This window comes from Cetorhinus maximus, chromosome 27 (assembly GCF_964194155.1).
Source record: "Cetorhinus maximus chromosome 27, sCetMax3.hap1.1, whole genome shotgun sequence".
In the NCBI taxonomy this organism is placed as follows: Eukaryota; Metazoa; Chordata; class Chondrichthyes; order Lamniformes; family Cetorhinidae; genus Cetorhinus; species Cetorhinus maximus.
Genome location: NC_135905.1, coordinates 7,983,225 through 7,999,583, shown reverse-complemented (window position 1 = coordinate 7,999,583; position 16,359 = coordinate 7,983,225). Strand labels below are relative to the sequence as shown.

At 39.6% G+C, this 16,359-nt stretch overlaps 1 protein-coding gene across 6 annotated transcripts in view; it reads right to left on the bottom strand.

Annotated features, from left to right (window-relative positions):
• The window catches only part of bmpr1aa (bone morphogenetic protein receptor, type IAa), a 250,312-nt gene that overhangs the window by 125,077 nt on the left and 108,876 nt on the right, over positions 1-16,359 (bottom strand). For 2 of the 6 annotated variants that reach the window (XM_078530647.1, XM_078530648.1), the window contains exon 2: positions 10,319-10,440. The exons of 1 other annotated variant lie outside the window; for it this stretch is intronic. In XM_078530647.1, coding sequence (XP_078386773.1) covers positions 10,319-10,352 — 34 coding nt within the window. In that variant the 5' untranslated portion in view covers positions 10,353-10,440. Of the gene's footprint in view, positions 1-8,171; positions 8,309-10,318; positions 10,442-16,359 lie in introns of those variants that run through there. 3 more of the 6 variants (XM_078530642.1, XM_078530644.1, XM_078530643.1) reach the window with 3 other exon arrangements.

Below are 16,359 nucleotides of genomic sequence, written 5' to 3'. Positions count from 1 at the left end.
TGGAAGCGATCTTTGAGGCTGCACTTAGCCTCAGGGAGATGTGCGCTCTTTCGCACGCAGGCGCAAAAGAGCGCACTCTCGCTTTTAGGGAATCCCCCTTGCCCTCTGCCGGACGTCACGCTGGGTGGGCCTTAACTGGCCCGCCCACGTAAAATGGCAGTGCGGCCCACTTCGCTGGCGGGGATCGGCTCCCTGCCCGCCGGAGATTGGGTCGGGCCTGCCTGCCCGGCAGGCAGAAAATTCTGCCCAATGTGCTGAATTGTTTCCATTTGTACTGAAGTATCCAAGTGCCAATACATTGCTTCAAAAGAAAAACTCAGCAGTATCAACTTCTCCATGAAAACACAAAATCTAAGACAAGGAGGAGATACCTGAAGTGAAAGTTAGAGTTTTATACAGCGATAGCTTCAAAATTATGCAAAATTATCTTGGATTGACAAGGGACAGGAGAGAGCAAAATAACTTTCTGAAAAGGGACAGGCGAGAGCAAAATAACTTTCTGAAAAGGAAAATATTTTTTCAACATCAGCAGTAAGGCATGACTTCAGATATTTGTTTTTAAAAACCCAACTGACTACTATTTTTTTTGCACAATTTTAGTTCATATTCAATTTTAGTTCATAGGAGTGGTCCAGGTAAGCAAATTGAGACTAAAATACAACTTCAGACCAACAGCACAAAAAATCCCACAATTCTAAAATCTCATTCACTGAAAGTAAAACGATGGCTGCTGATGGGAAATGGAAATGTCATTGCCAAAGCCTATGCTTATCCCAAAAAACGAAAAAAAACCTACGTCTAATACACTTGCCACACATGACGAGTCAGCCACAGATATGTGGCAAATTGACGCTCTTCACTTTTACAGCTACACAATACCTAGTTGTGTTAAGGTTGCAGCGGTGGGAATGTGCATGGGTGTCACTTGCAAGTTCTTTGTCATCTGTCCCCAATTATGCAAGGAAGAATCAACCATGTTGCTGTTAGACAGGCGTCATGTATTGGTCATAAGACGACTATGTTTAGCAGAATATAATTCAGTTGTTGGGTAGCTTGTGACCTGGAAACTGAAGGGCCACCTGCTCAATGAACCAAGAAAAATAATCCGCTGTTGTTACCTTTTGTCCCTGTTCTCTGAATGCCTCTAAAGAAGAATATATTTCGATTTGTGAGACCCACTCTGTGCAACGCTGTGAAGACAGGGCTGGCCTTTGGATGGACAGCAGTCCGACTGTTCTTGAGATTTTCTTGGGGAATCTAGTGACACGGGATGCTAAATTAAGATCTTGGTTTTGTTTAGCTGGAAGTTGGTGGCATTTTTTCACAAAACAGTTGAGGTGCAAGAGTGTGGAACAGCGCTGCATGGCTGCCAATGAGGAATGAAATGTACAATTTTGGCAAGATGGGGCAGTGCAGCCACATTCAAATATATTCAGCCTTCACCTTAATTGATCTGTTGAAATAGGTGATTGAAAGGAATAGGGAGCTACTGGTGTAAAAGGAAAGGTTAGAGGAGGTTAGCCACGAGCCAAAGGTCTATTAAATGTCCGGACACACTGTTTGGAAATGGCAGGCAAATAGAAGCAAATGTAGAAATTTGTAGTGTAGAAGCAAATATGTAGAAATTTGTCGATTCTTTCTCGCTGAGTTTCCTAATATATAAATTCCAAAAAAATGTAGACAGTTTGATCTTGAAGAAACTTGTTTTTTTGAAATAAACTGGAGCACACTATCAGACCGGAATACTTCAATTAACAGAGATAAAAGCAAAGAACTGCGGATGCTGGAAATCCAAAACAAAAACAGAAACAGAAATACCTGGAAAAATTCAGCAGGTCTGGCAGCATCGGTGGAGAAGTTCTGTTGAAGGGTCATGAGGACTCGAAACGTCAACTGTGCTCTTCTCTGCCGATGCTGCCAGACCTGCTGAGTTTTTCCAGGTATTTCTGTTTCTGTTTTTGTTACTTCAATTAACAGTTTGTCACCACTGAGAGTGTGTACAGCAGACTTTCTTTGTGAAACAGTTGAATTGCAAAATCCTTTTGAAGCTCTTCTGCTAACCTTGGCAGTGAGTGTATCAGTCTGACTGCTTAAAACCTCAAACCTATTTTCAAAAGATTGTGCAGTTCTTCCATTAATATTGCAAATATTTTGTATTATCTGGCAAATATGAAGACCCGATCACCACCAGTTTGGTGAGCTCGAAGTCCCTGTTGGCAACACTGCAATAAGATGCCTCTTCAGGGAGCAGGCAGTTCCAGGTTTTTACTCCCTGTGAATCACTTAGGCACATAACATTTAGGTCTTGTATGCTGTTTGTGAGATGCAATCAGTATTCCCATTAATTTGCATATCTCAGGCTGAAACTTTTGGTTTTCCCTGACTGTTTTAAGCTATGTAAATAACTGAGTGCTCTCTGATAGTTGGGTCCATACCTTAAGTTAAAAACTGAAGCACTTGTGCACAGGACATCTTCAATAGAGTTCTATCTTGTTCAAAGAAAATCCCATCACCTACATAACTCAAACTAATCACATTTGAAATACCAAGAATGTCTAATATCTCAGATTTTTTTTGTAGTGGCTGCATTTGTTGAATGCTTGGATACAATAAATTGCATTTACAATATACTCAACAAATTGAAAAGGTGCAATACTCTGGATTTCATTCAAAGTTTCTTATTTCAAATTATTTGATCATCTATCAATGAAACATAGTGCAAGTTAAACATTTCCCACCACGCCTTTATTTATAGGGATTTCTTTCAGTAAATACTTCACATGCCATAAGTGCTAGTCCTTCAAGCTTTCCTGCATTCCGTCGAAATGTGTCACATTTCAAGCTGCTACATTCAAATTTTATGCACAGAGGGTCAAATCAAGATTCTGATCATGATGCAATCTAAAACATCAAACATCAAGCAAATAGAATCTGGTAATTGTAACACTGTCGTTTAGTTCCAGACAAACAAGATAGGGGTTCCACAACAGCATTCACTTCCTGGTAGCTTCAACTCAGGCACGTTTAGTCACTTATACTCACCAGCATGCATGGATGTGGACAAACAGCAAGGATTCAAAGGACTTTGATTAGAATGCACAGCTTAATGTAATAATACTGCAGGATAGATCAGCACATAACTATGGCAAAGTAGCTGATTTTAAACAACTCAGTTTCCACAATACATTAGTTTTACTCCCAAGAAGCTTTAGAAAAATTAAAACTATTTGCCACAAGACTCCAAAATGAATTTATTTTGTTTGTATAAACATGTGTTTAAAAAGGCCAGTTTTATCTACAAGTATAATATATGAAACAGGACCCACTTTCAATGCAAATATTTGCCTCCTTCAGTTTTCAACCAGCTTGTAATCTCAACAATAAGTATTTAAAAATAACTGTTCCATAATTACCAAGGTATCAACTATTTGTCTTTCTGGAAGAATGGATAAACTCAACTGGCTTCTAATAACCAAATCTGGCATCCATTGGGCTGTAATTTGCATTACAAAGAGGCATTGCAGGAAGAAAACAAACTGTGACAGACATGACAATTTGCATGCATCGCTGCTAACCTACTGGGTAGTAGTACTAAACACGCATTAGTCTCCATATTGTTCATGAACTTTAAAAGATCCATCATTCTTTTTTTTAAAAACTAATGCATTTTAAACTAGTATACTACCACTTCCAAACATTTCTAATTATCTCAACTCTATAGTCTAATATTTTCCTCTGAATCAAGACTCAGTTGTCCAGACTCTCAGTCACCAGTCCATTCTCTACTGCACTTCAAATGGTCCGTGCAATCCTTCCTGACATCACCATCAGTCATCTCCTAAAAGCTTGCATTATTTCCTACTCTTACTTTTCAGCATCATCTGAAAACTACTAAGATAGCCTCGAGAGATGTTTGAACAGCTCTTAAAGTACTTTGAATGTTTAAACTTAATAGAGTCCTTTGCATGGGCTTGTTATGTGTATATTAGGCACATTTCAAGAAACAATGGACTGGGTTGAAAGCTAAACCCACAACTGATGCAAATTATTGCTATTATTTAACGATCAAAAATATGTTGAACCCCTTTAGTGAAGTTAAAGTTAAATTCTCACAGCTTAAAAATATTAGTTGCTACCCATGTGTTAACTAATGGTCATTTGGTAGTACAGAACTTGAGTACTGCTGAAGAAAGACATTTTGTCAAAGCTTTTCGTCTTGCACTCATTGGGACAATCACAAGAAAGCCAATGTCAGGGGAAGCAACAACTTTATATTGTATGAGAAAATAGTGCTGATTGGTTGGCAAGTAGACTCTGAATGGTAGAGGCATTGCCATGGAGAATGCACCAGTTAACGGTGACTGACAAGCATTGTTTAATCTTTAAACCAGGCAGCTTGACTCTAGATTGGTCAAGGCACTGCCCTGAGGAATGAACCAGTGAATGGCTATCACTTATTTTGTTTAGCTGAAACAGGCGCAATGTGTGTACATGTTCTTTCTGTCTGAAAAGAACAGGGCTCTGTGTATTAATATATGTATTAGAAGGTACAACTTTGCAAGGACTGCTTAAAGTGATCCTCTGACAACCTATAGAATGCTCAAGTTATTGTCAGGAGAAGCATTTTTGGTTGTCCATTGTAGGGCCAGGAGTTTGTCTGTGTTAGCTAACCTTAGCAGCAGGAGCAGAGCAGTGGATAGGACTGCTGCAAAAAAGAATTGGGGCAGAAAAGCAGTACATTCAAAATTCAGAGCAGCAATCACCGAAGTCTAATTTAGGGATATTCAATTATTTGACAGATTATAGGTTCCAATTAAACATAAAATAGGATATCCAAATGTACAATGAAACGTTGTATATAATGTGTCTCTCTGAAATCAATATCCACACACAATCAGTGTACGGTCTACAGGCTGCACTCCAGCAATTCACCAACATTATAGCATTCCTCCCCTGTAATCTCTATCACCGGGGACAAGAAAGAAACAGCAATGTTGTGGGAACACCATCTCCAAGTTCTCCTCTAAGTCACACACCAGCCTGGGTTGGACATATGCGTCTGTTCCTTCATTGTGACTGGGTCAATATTCTGGAATTCCCTACCTAACACCACCGTAGAAGCACCATTAGCACAAGGACTGCAGCAGCTCAGTTTATTCTCTGAACAATTAGGGGTGGACAATAAATGTAGCCTTGGCAGCATCGGCCACATCCTGCAGACAAAAATCACATAACAATTCAAAATTGCACACAGAATCCCTGATTTTCTTTGTACTGATAGTTTTGAAAATAATCACTACTGATGAATATTAATTGGAACCAGGACTGTATTCCTGAATAGTAAAACAATAAGCCAAATAGCTGTTCACTGCTGTCCACTTTATTGCATTTTCCAATATCTTCAGTCCAATATCCTTAATTTTATGATTCATTTCTATTACAGAATCCCATTCAATGCAATTGTGCCGATTTCTGTTTTTGCTCTATCTGCTATATCTGATTATACTCGGGATAGATTAAGCAATGGTAGAACTGCACACACACAAAGGACCTTGTCCAACATCTGTGGAAAGGCTGTGCAAGCCAATATGACCTGGACAGACTGGCTGAGAGCTCATAACCAGAGTCAAGACGTTCATCAGCCTCAAGCAGTGCAAATTGCTTTGTTCTTGGATGCATTTCAACAAAGGTGACAAGTAACATCTTCACTCAAACTGAATTCAGTGCTTCTAATAACAATGGATCATTTTTGCAATATCATCTGAAATAGTATTCTTGCAGTCACAGGCAACCCTGCACTTTAATGGTACTTATCATATAATCTCAGCTGACTATGGTCCTTATGAAGCCTATTGCAACATTCAGTCCATTCCTTCAGTCGGGAAAGGGTTAATCAGACAGTATTGAATTCTTCAGTGAAACTGTTACTTATTTCTCTTTGTACCAGTAACCTATAGTTTACCCTGTTGACCGAGGAAGTAGAAGTCAATTTAGATGCAATAGTCACTGAAGTGTTGAATTAATATGAAGATTAAGGCAGTAGTAAGTTTAGCCAATAAACATAAAAGTTTTCCAGTGCATGTATTTCTGAGATCTTTAATTTAATAAGGTCTGCAGAAGGGATTACAACATAATTTTCCAAAGGAGATTGGAATGGAATGGTGCAGATTTCTAATTGGAAATTTTCATTAATAGAATAGCAACAGGAGTGAAACAATTGATAAGGTAACAAAATTAAAAAGAAAAGACTTTTTAAGGGACAAGCTCATTAACATTATGGAATTGTTTTAGGTAATGCAGAAAAATCCGAATTGCCACTCAAAGATTTAAAAAGTGGATGTTAGTAATTTAGAATCTGGTGAAGGTCTGTGTCATAAGTACTGGCTGTTAAGTGTATGCTTAATTAATGTCTGCTTAATAAATCTTCAACCTCTGACATTTAATATTATGAAACCTATTAATTTGAGTAAATTATCCCTCCCCTAAAACTAAGTTTCGGGACCCATTAACTGCTTTTGTGGCTTTCTGTCTTGAGCTCAATCCCTTGGTTTCAAATCCCTGCATGGTCTCGCTCCTTCCTACCTGTGTAGCCTCCTCTTGCCCCACAAACCTTCAAGATTTCTGCACTCCTCCAATTCTGGCCTCTAGAACATCCTTGATTCTAATCACTCTAACATTGGCAGCCGTGTTTTCAGCTACTTTGGCCATAAGCTCTGGAATTCCCTCGTCAAACCTCAGCCTCTCTCTCTCTCTCTCAGGTTTTAAGGAGTAGGTTAAAAGATATCAATTTGACCAAGCTTTTGGTCATCTGTTCCAATTTCTACTTCTGTGGTTCAGTGTGAATGTCAAAAATGCTGTTAATGATGACGCTCGTTAAACACTTTGTAAAATGCGCTATAAGATGTTGTTGGTCCCAGATTCTAACATGTACGTCATTCAATTGACATTAATGGTTTGGAGACTTTAAAATATTGCAGAAGACATCAGATACATTTTTATTACTGCATGCATCAGTATCCATGTCAGGAAGATATAATAATGTTATTGGAATTTATTGTAAAATAGTGGTATCTGTGTCTATATTTGTCGGTGTGTGTGAGACTTAATTGGATTAAAGGCAGCTGGTCCAAAGGCTTTGATGGGTTAGAAGTTGAGCTAGGTTTGAAATATTAAGTAGGAAGTTTAAATATGCTGCCTTAATATGTAGAAGTTTAGAATGTAACGTGTAAAAGAACATTTGCATTTTTAAATAAACCAGGCTAGATTGTTTTCAAAGGAGGGGTGAAATGTGTCACCTAGCCAGGTGAAGTTCAGAAACAATGTGTTTATTTTTCCCAAAGATTACTGGTAAAATTGGTACTATGATAACTTTTTATTATCAGGGAGGTAAAGTCCAAAGACATAGTGAAACAATGGAAATTTGCATTCAAAGGGGAAAATATTTATAAAGAGAGAAGGCTGTGTGTAAAGGCAAGCATTTTAAGATCTAACAAGTGTGAAAAGCCTTCAGCATCTGCGCCTCAAGCTGCTGTCTACAATCAACTGAAGTTAAGGAAACTCACTTCGAATCGGATTGTTCAGGTTATCATGTTTCTTTGCCTGGGTCTTTTAAAATCTGTGTCTTACTGTTGCCTTAATGAAAGTGTAACTGGAAGTTAGATTAATTAGGGGATTTAGAAGTTATCATAGTAGCAATTTGTAGGTCTATGTATGTATTTAAAATCATTTCTTCTATTAATAAAGGTTTAATTTTGTTTGGTAAGAAACCTATAAGACTTAATGGTCATATTACTACTGAATTTAAGGCAGGCATCTCGAAATTTATACAAATTGCAAAACAAGTTGTGGCAGTTGTTTCAAGTTTCCCTTTGGGATTTGAGCAGCTCAACATTTACCATTGGCTGTGTCATAACAATCCAATAGGATAGATTCTTCGTTCTGTTGACCTATCATCCCTTGAGAGCTGTCAACAGAATAGTTTTTAAAAACCTGAGTGACCTTATTGAATGAAACACCTGCACGTTACCAGTTCTCGTAGCTGAGACAAACCAACTCTACCGATAACACTACACAAAGCACACCCAAAGTTCAAGTATCGAAAAAAGGCATTTTTTTAAGGTGTACTTTTGCATTTGATATTGGGATGGGCATTACATGTCCCAAATTTTCACCTTGTAATTTCCTTATATTGTACAACTTTTCTATCTGTGTGGAAGGTCTGAAATACCAACTTCACGCAGCCATTTTCAGTAGAAAGAGGTTCCACATAGTTCCATAAGAGCAGACTGTGTCTTTTTGGTTTTTCATTCTGTTCCAAAGCAAAAAATTCAGTGCTGTTACTGAATGGTCCTGTTTCAATACTCCTGATAAAGACTGGATGTCAAGCTGCATACAAAATATTATTGCTGGGAATCCACAGCTGAGCTACAGCTCTGTGAAAGCAAATGTCCACCATCTCCTCTGCTTTTTGGGTGGAGAAGATGTTATGGTCCAGTTTTCACCAAAGGACCCTTTAAGCTGTGCATGTGCGCAACCAGGCAACAATCATGCGGGTACCATGCAGGCTCAAGTTATCCCCTTTAATATACCAAGGGGCACATCAGTCCAAAAAAAAAAATCAAGGTACTGTGCATTGAAATAAACAGGCCATGTGCAACAAAGTTAGATCAGAGGGATCATTTGTGATGACATGATTTTCAATATCTGATCTACAACTAAACTCTAAATTATTTGCATGTGCAAACACTTGGATAATATAGCTCTTGACAAATCTAGTTGAGAAAATAGATTCATAACACCTGATCAATGCCAAGTAAAAACCATGTGGTTTAAGATTTTTGTCTTTTCATTAGTAGTTCTATGTGCTTATATAGTATATTAACTATTCATGAAAATAAGTATAGTGTGAGTCCATAAAGTGGCCGTCAAACAAGTCACTTCTTGGGATTGCAGACATCAACCAAAAATTGCTGAGCACTTTCGCTATATTGTACAAAAGGCATTAAATGCTACAATAAAACAGCTGGTATTAAACATTTTCCAAGCCACTACAAGTAAAATTTGCTGCAACCAAGGTGGATAAAGGGGAACTATATGTAGTGCATTGGGATTTCCAAAAGGCATTCGATAAGGTGCCACATCAAAGGTTACTGCACAAGGTAAGGGCATATGGTGTTGAGGGTGATACATAAGCATGGCAGGAGGATTTGCTAATTAACAGGAAACCAACAGTCGGGATAAATGGGTCATTTTCAGATTGGGAAACTAATTAGTGGAGTGCCACTGGGATCAGTACTGGGGCCTCAACAATTTACGATCTATATTGATGACTTGGATGAAGGGACAGATTGTATTGTAGCCAAATTTGCTGATGATACAAAGATAGGTAGGGAAGCAAGTTGTGAGGAGACGACAAAAGGATATAAATAGGTAATGAGACTGGGCAGAAATGTGGCAGATGAGAGTATAATGTGGGAAAATGTGAGGTTCTCCACTTTGGCAGGAAGAATAAAAAAACAAAGTATTATTTAAAATGGAGAAAGACTCAGAATGCTGCAGGATAGAGGGACCTGGGTGTCCTTGTACATGAATCACAAAAAGTTAGCATGCAGATACAGCAAGTAATTAGGAAGGCAAATGGAATGACCTTTATTCCAAGGGGATGAAGTATAAGAGTAGGGAAGTCTTGCTACAACCATTCAGGGCATTGGTGAGACTGTACCTAAAGTACTGTGTACAGTTTTGGTCTCCTTCCTTAAGGAAGGATATGCTTGCTTCGGGAGGAATTCAGAGAAGGTTCACTAGGCTGATTCCAGGGATGAGAGGTTTACCTTATGAGGAAAGATTGAGCCTATACTCATGGATGTTTAAAGAATGAGAGCTGATCTTATTGAAACATAGGATTCTGAGGGGGGCTTAGACAGGGTCGATGCTGAGATGATGTTTCCTCCCGTGGGGGAATATAGAACTAAGGGGTACAGTTTAAATATAAGGGGTCTCCCATTTAAGACACAGGTGAGGAGGAATTTATCTCAGAGGGTCATTAGTCTTTGGAATTCTCTTCCCCAGAGACAGTGGAGGCTGGGTCATTGAATATATTTAAGGCTCAATTAGACAGATTTTTGATTGACAAAAGAGTTAAGGGTTGGGGGGCGGGGGGGGGGGGGGGGGGGGGGTTGCAGACAGGATAGTGGAGATAAGGCCACAATCAGATCAGCCATGACCTTATTGAATAGTGCAGCAGGCTCAATGGGCTGAATGGCCTACTCCTCCTATTTCTTATGATCTTACAAAATGTGATAAAGTCAGTCAGTCTTACCTGACGTGAGAAAAAAATTGAGCAACTTGCACATTCCACACTGGACTTTGAAGCACAAACATAAGTAATCTTCTACGCCTGAAGTCCTAAGAACCAAATGAACTGAAGAAAATTCATAAAACCTGCAGAAAGAAAGAGTTTTTTGTTATAAATAGGCATTTTGATTAAGTGACTGCACTGAGATCTGGTAAGTGAGAGAGTTTAAGGGTTAATTTCTATCTAAAGTCTAGTTTTTTCTTTAATTTAGCAATCGTTTAAAAATAATTCTTAAGAGAAGTTAAGTTTTATTCCAGACTTAAAGCAGTGGTATACAAGCTGTGACAGCAGCTGCAGCTAGTTAATTAGGTAGCGAGCTTAAACTGGTTTTCAGAAGCTTGAATCAGTTGTTTTTCAGGAAGCATAAACACAGACCTTTCTCAGTGCTGCTTTGGGTGCACAGATGTGTGCGCATATGTGTGAAAGCGAGTTTGGGAAGGAAGGTGCTCCTTTTTCTACCTTTTTTCATCCTCCAGTAGCTGGTTGTTACTTTGGTGTAGGGCAAGAAGCTGACTGGTGAATAACTGGTAAATTATTCTAATTGTAATAAATAGTTTTTTAAAGTTATGGCATGGCAGGACAGCTTGGCTGAGTGGAACGTACATTCTGCGGTATATGGGAAGTCATATGTTCTGGACGAACATATATGCAGGAAGTGTCACCAGCTGCAGAAGCCTGAGCTCTGGGTTTCGGAACTCAAGCGGCGGCTGGAGTCATTATTGTGTATTCACGAGGCTGAGAACTGTGTGGATAGCACCGTTAGGGAGGTGGTCACATTGCAGGTTAGGAGTATACAGGCAGTGAGGGAATGGGTGACCGTCAGGTAGTCTAAGAGAGCCAGGCAGGTAGTCCCTGACTCTCGCTTGCTAATCGGTTTTCCATTTTGGATACTTGTGAGGGGGTGATGGTTCCTCAGGAGAGTGCAGTCAAAGCCAAGGCCATGGCACCATGGGTGGCTCAGCTGCACAGGAAGGGAGGAAGAAGAGTGGAAGAGCAATGACAGGGGATTTGATAGGGGATCAAACAGGCCTTTCTGTGGCAGTAAATGTGACTCCAAGATGGTGTGTTGCCTCCCTGGTGTCAGAGTCAAGATGTCATGGAGCAGTAGTATGGAAAATGCCAGAATCTATTATAATGGGACACTCATAATAATGATCTGATTGGGCATAGTCAACATGGAGTTATGAATGGGAAATCATGTTTGGCAAGCCTGTTGGGGTTTTTTGAGGATGTAACTAACAGAATTGATAAAGGGGACAAAAACAAAAATAGCTGGAAAAACTCAGCAGGTCTGACAGCATCTGCGGAGAGGAACACAGTTAACGTTTCGAGTCCAAATGACTCTTCATCAGAAGCCATTTGGACTCGAAATGTTAACTGTGTTCCTCTCCACAGATGCTGTCAGACCTGCTGAGTTTTTCCAGCTATTTTTGTTTTTGTTTCAGATTTACAGCATCCGCAGTATTTTGCTTTTATCGTATTGATAAAGGGGAGTTGGTGGACATAGATTTTCAGAAGGCTTTTCATGAACTCTCCCACAGGAGGTTGGTCAGCAAAATTAAAGCACATGGGGTAGGAGGTAATTTACTAGCATGGATTAAGCATTGGCAACAGGCAGAAAACACTAGGAATAAGCAGGTCATTCTCATGTTGGAAGGCTGTGACTAGTGGGGTACTGCAAAGATCAGTACTTGGGTCCCAGCTGTTCACAATATATATCAATGATTTGGATGTGGGGACCAAATGTAATATTTCCAAGTACGAGGATGACACAAAGCTGGATGGGAATGTGTGTTGAGAGGAAGATGCAAAGCGGCTTCAAGAGGATTTGGACAAGTGGGCAAGAACATGGCAGGTGGAATATAATGTGGAAAAATGTGAGGTTTTCCACTTTGGTCGGAGGAACAGATGTGTAGCGTATTTCTTAAATGGTAGGAGATTGTAAAGTGTAGATGTGCAAAGGGACCTGGGTGTCCTCGTAAATAAGTCACTGAAAGCTAACATACAGGTGCAGCAAGCAGTTAGGAAGGCTAATGGTATGTTAGCCTTTATCACAAGAGGATTTGAGTACAGGAGTAGCAACGTCTTGCTTCAATTGTATAGAACCTTGGTTAAACTGCACCTGGAGTAGTGTGTGCAGTTTTGGTCCCCTTACCTTAAGGAGGATATTATTGCCATAGGAGGAGTGCAACAAAGGTTCACCAGACTTGTTCCTAGGATGGCAGGACAGTCCTATGAAGAGAGACTGGGGAAACTGGGCCTGTGTTCTCTAGAGTTTTGAAGAATGAGAGGTGATCTCATTGAAACCTACAATATATTTAAAGAGATAGACAAGGCAGATGTAGGCAAGATGTTTCCACTGTTTGGGGAGTCTAGAAATAGGGCACACCATTTCAAAATAAGGGGTAAGCCACTTAGAACTGAGATGAGGAGAATTTTTTTTTACTCAGAGGATTGTGAATCTTTGGGATTCTCTGCCCCAGAGGGCTGTGGAAGCTCAGTCATTGAGTATGTTTAAAGCAGAGATTGACAGATTTCTATATACCATTGACATAAAGGGATATGGGGTTAGTGTGGGGGAAAAAGGAATTGAAGTGGATGAATTATATTGAACGGCTGATGAGGCTTGATAGGCTCCTACTCCTGCTCCAATGTTCCTATGACTTGTTAAAATTAACACAAGAAATAATAGTAGATCATATGGTCCCTCAAGCCTGGTCCGCCATTCATTAATGATCACGGCTGATCTTCTACCTTAACTCCACTTTCCTGAACACTTCCCATATCTCTTGATACCTTGAGAGATCAAAAATCCATCTATCCCAACCTTGAATATACTCAACTGTGGAGCATCCACAACCCTCTGGGTTAAAGAATTGCAAAGATTCACAACCCTCTCTGTGAAGTTAAGGGCAGAAGTTGTATTATGTACATATACAAATGTCTGTATCAATTAATGTTGAAGAGATGCAAGACTGGGTAAAAATGTTCTTAGTTTGCTCATACCATTCTCTTCCTCCCATAATCACCAGTGCAGCTTTAGGGATCACTGATCTGATTTCCATTCTTCAAATTTAGAGGAAACTGTACCATTTTACAAACACATCACAAATGGATCTCTACTGGAAACATTAACCTGTCTCTTCATCAGATGTCAACGGCAGTCCTACTTCAAATGTACAATATTTTCAGCTGGTACTTGACTGTTTTAGTTTTAAGTTTTTTGATTCATAAATCGCATACATCCAACCTTATTCAAATTTTGACTCGTGTTTCGGAGAGATTAACCAACTTGCTGGGTATCCTTTTTTTCCTTGAAAATTGAGCAAATTTTATAATTGCAAGAACAGTGTCAAGTGCAATTAGCTTTGAGGAACTGAAGGTAAAACAAACCCAATCATGTTTTCATCATTATGTCACACTGGTCATACAGGACGCAGTTCAACATAATTGTATATTAAAAACAAGAAAGGTGCTAAGATAAACCAATGGGACAACTCTCTTTCCTTCATGTTACCAATCCCATCTCCAGGTCTTATCCTTTATATCCATGGACATTATTTTGAAAAATAATATTCCATTGAAAATATCAAAAGCCTTTGGAAATTCTGATACACATATGGCTTTGTCCAGTCACTCTTGGCATGCCAGTCCCTTAAACAACATTGAAGTTGATCAGGAAAAGCTGTGCTGGCCATCATCTATTTTCATACAGACATTCTTCTGTTATGCCTGATGATGGAGGTCAGGTGAATGAGACTATGGTATGACATTGTTGCAATTTTTGAAACCTCTTCAGAATCCGTTGACTCTCAAATTAGTGCTTCACCAAAACTCTTTCTTGGTCTCTTAAGTACCCTGGGTATGGTTTACTTGCTTTAGGGAGGAAATTGTTTTCCAATTCCATCAGAATCTTTCCTTCAATATCAAAATCTCACTGCACACATACTTTTATACTTAATGAGGTATTGTTAATATCTATCCTAGTAAAATATTCAACAATTAGTCCTCTGGCATGTTACTTAAGGTGACCAGATTTTCAAAGTCAAAACCGGTACACACTGAATAGCCTTGCGAAGGTGAGGCTCTGTAATGATGGACACATTGGGTAGCCAATGGCTAGAGTCTGGGGGAGGGGCAGTTGAAGGTAGATCATGTGATTACATCTCCTGGAATACATCCAGCCAGAGTTGGCAACCCTATTCAGGCACCCAATTACAGTTGCAAACCACAAAGATTTTTGTTTCAATGACATTTCTGCCTAGTTTTTTTTTCCAAAGACACTGAACCAAGGTTTCATTTGTCACAAGATCCCAGCTAGAATCCTCTATTTCACTCTAGCTTTACTGTGCAATCTCCATTTAAAAGCTTAGTTTATTTTCATTTACAGACTGGGTTTTAACAATAGTGGTCTTCAGCCAGAAGCTGCATTTTAAACTAGCAAACATATCTCAAGTATGGAGGATTTTGTTTGCACCCAGAGCCGTAAGCTGGAAAGCATACGATCTTTCAGTGAAGTATGGTTGAACATGTCACCACTCAATCGAACTTGCCTGCCAGCTTCCTCAGCACTGACTGGTAGTTTACTTCTCTCATGCCGCTATCTGACTATCTCTACAAGTGTGGCTTGTGGTTGGTGGACACCATCATTAATCTTCTGTTTTCATCCAGAAGCTGATTCCCTCCTGGCTCTGGATGCTGGTGAGGAGGATTACTGGGCATTTGGGACCGCTTGGCACAGCCGCACAATGGTCAGTGAATGGACACTATTCCAATTCCCAGGGAGCAGCGCAAGAGGTTTTTTTGGGGGGTTTTCGACAATAAATGGAACGCAAGGGGCAGGTTCAGGGGAGGGAACTCAGGGGTGCTGAAAACTAGGACATTTGAACAATTTGGAGAAAACTGTCAGGACATTTAGTGAAAAACCAGGACCTAGGTCATCTAATACCCATCTCTTTATGCACATTTTTCAATTCCATATGGATCCTTTTAATGTTTCAATTTCCTTCCTGACTTCAGCATGCCACTATCACATTGCCTACATTTTTTCTGCCAACCCTTGATAGCTATAAATGCAGTGCTAAGGCTGATTGGAATTTTGGAACTCTAAAGTTGCTGGGAATGGCTGATAGCTTCATTGATTCTGCCCTGTAGGCAAGACTTAGCTACTGAGTAACTTCACCCCAAGACTAATTTCTGTTGCCCGCATATGCATGCTTATAGCAATCTCTGAAGTGGTATTGCTGGTCCTCCTTGTAGGAAAGGCTAGAAATGTTACTGTATAAACTATAATGTTTTCCTGGGGAGGTAGTAGAACCCAGATCCATCATGGTCAGTGGAATCCTGCAGACAAAGTGTGATTTTCTTTTGCTTTTCCGGGTGCTTTCTGGAGACTGTGTTTTTGTTTCATATCTGCCATTTTTTTAAGCCCTAACCTGCCACGAGCCCAAGGCAAATTTGGCAAGTAGCAGCGTCTTGTACTGGAGAAATGTTAATTGAACAATTTCCATTTCCATCTGCAAGAGAATGGATTGCAGTATATCAAGTATGTCTTTGTCTTCTGCCATCTTCTTGTTAACTTAATTTTCTGTAATTACAGGTCTGTGCACTGCTTTTGTCTGGTTTGGCCCTCAATACTGGAGATCAAATCTAGCCAACTCTCTTTCTCCCAACAAAAGCATGCCCAGCTGGCTGACAAAGACACTCTGGTGAATGCTACATTTCTAATACCCACCTGAAAACCAAAGACAGCTATGAGAATGGAGTGTTTTTCTCTCTCTCTGCAGGTTATTTCTTTGTTTCTTCAGTGCATATGTCAAAGTATACCAGATTGTGCTTTTAAATTCTTGTTATATCTTTGCTCTTTTTGCTAGTGTAAGGATCCAATGACTCAGCTAAGATACCATGAACATTTTTATTTTAAGCTAGTGTCCAAGGGCTGTACTTAGGTAAAGAAATACCCTCAATTTTCCTTAATGGAATCACTACCAATATAAACATTGCTT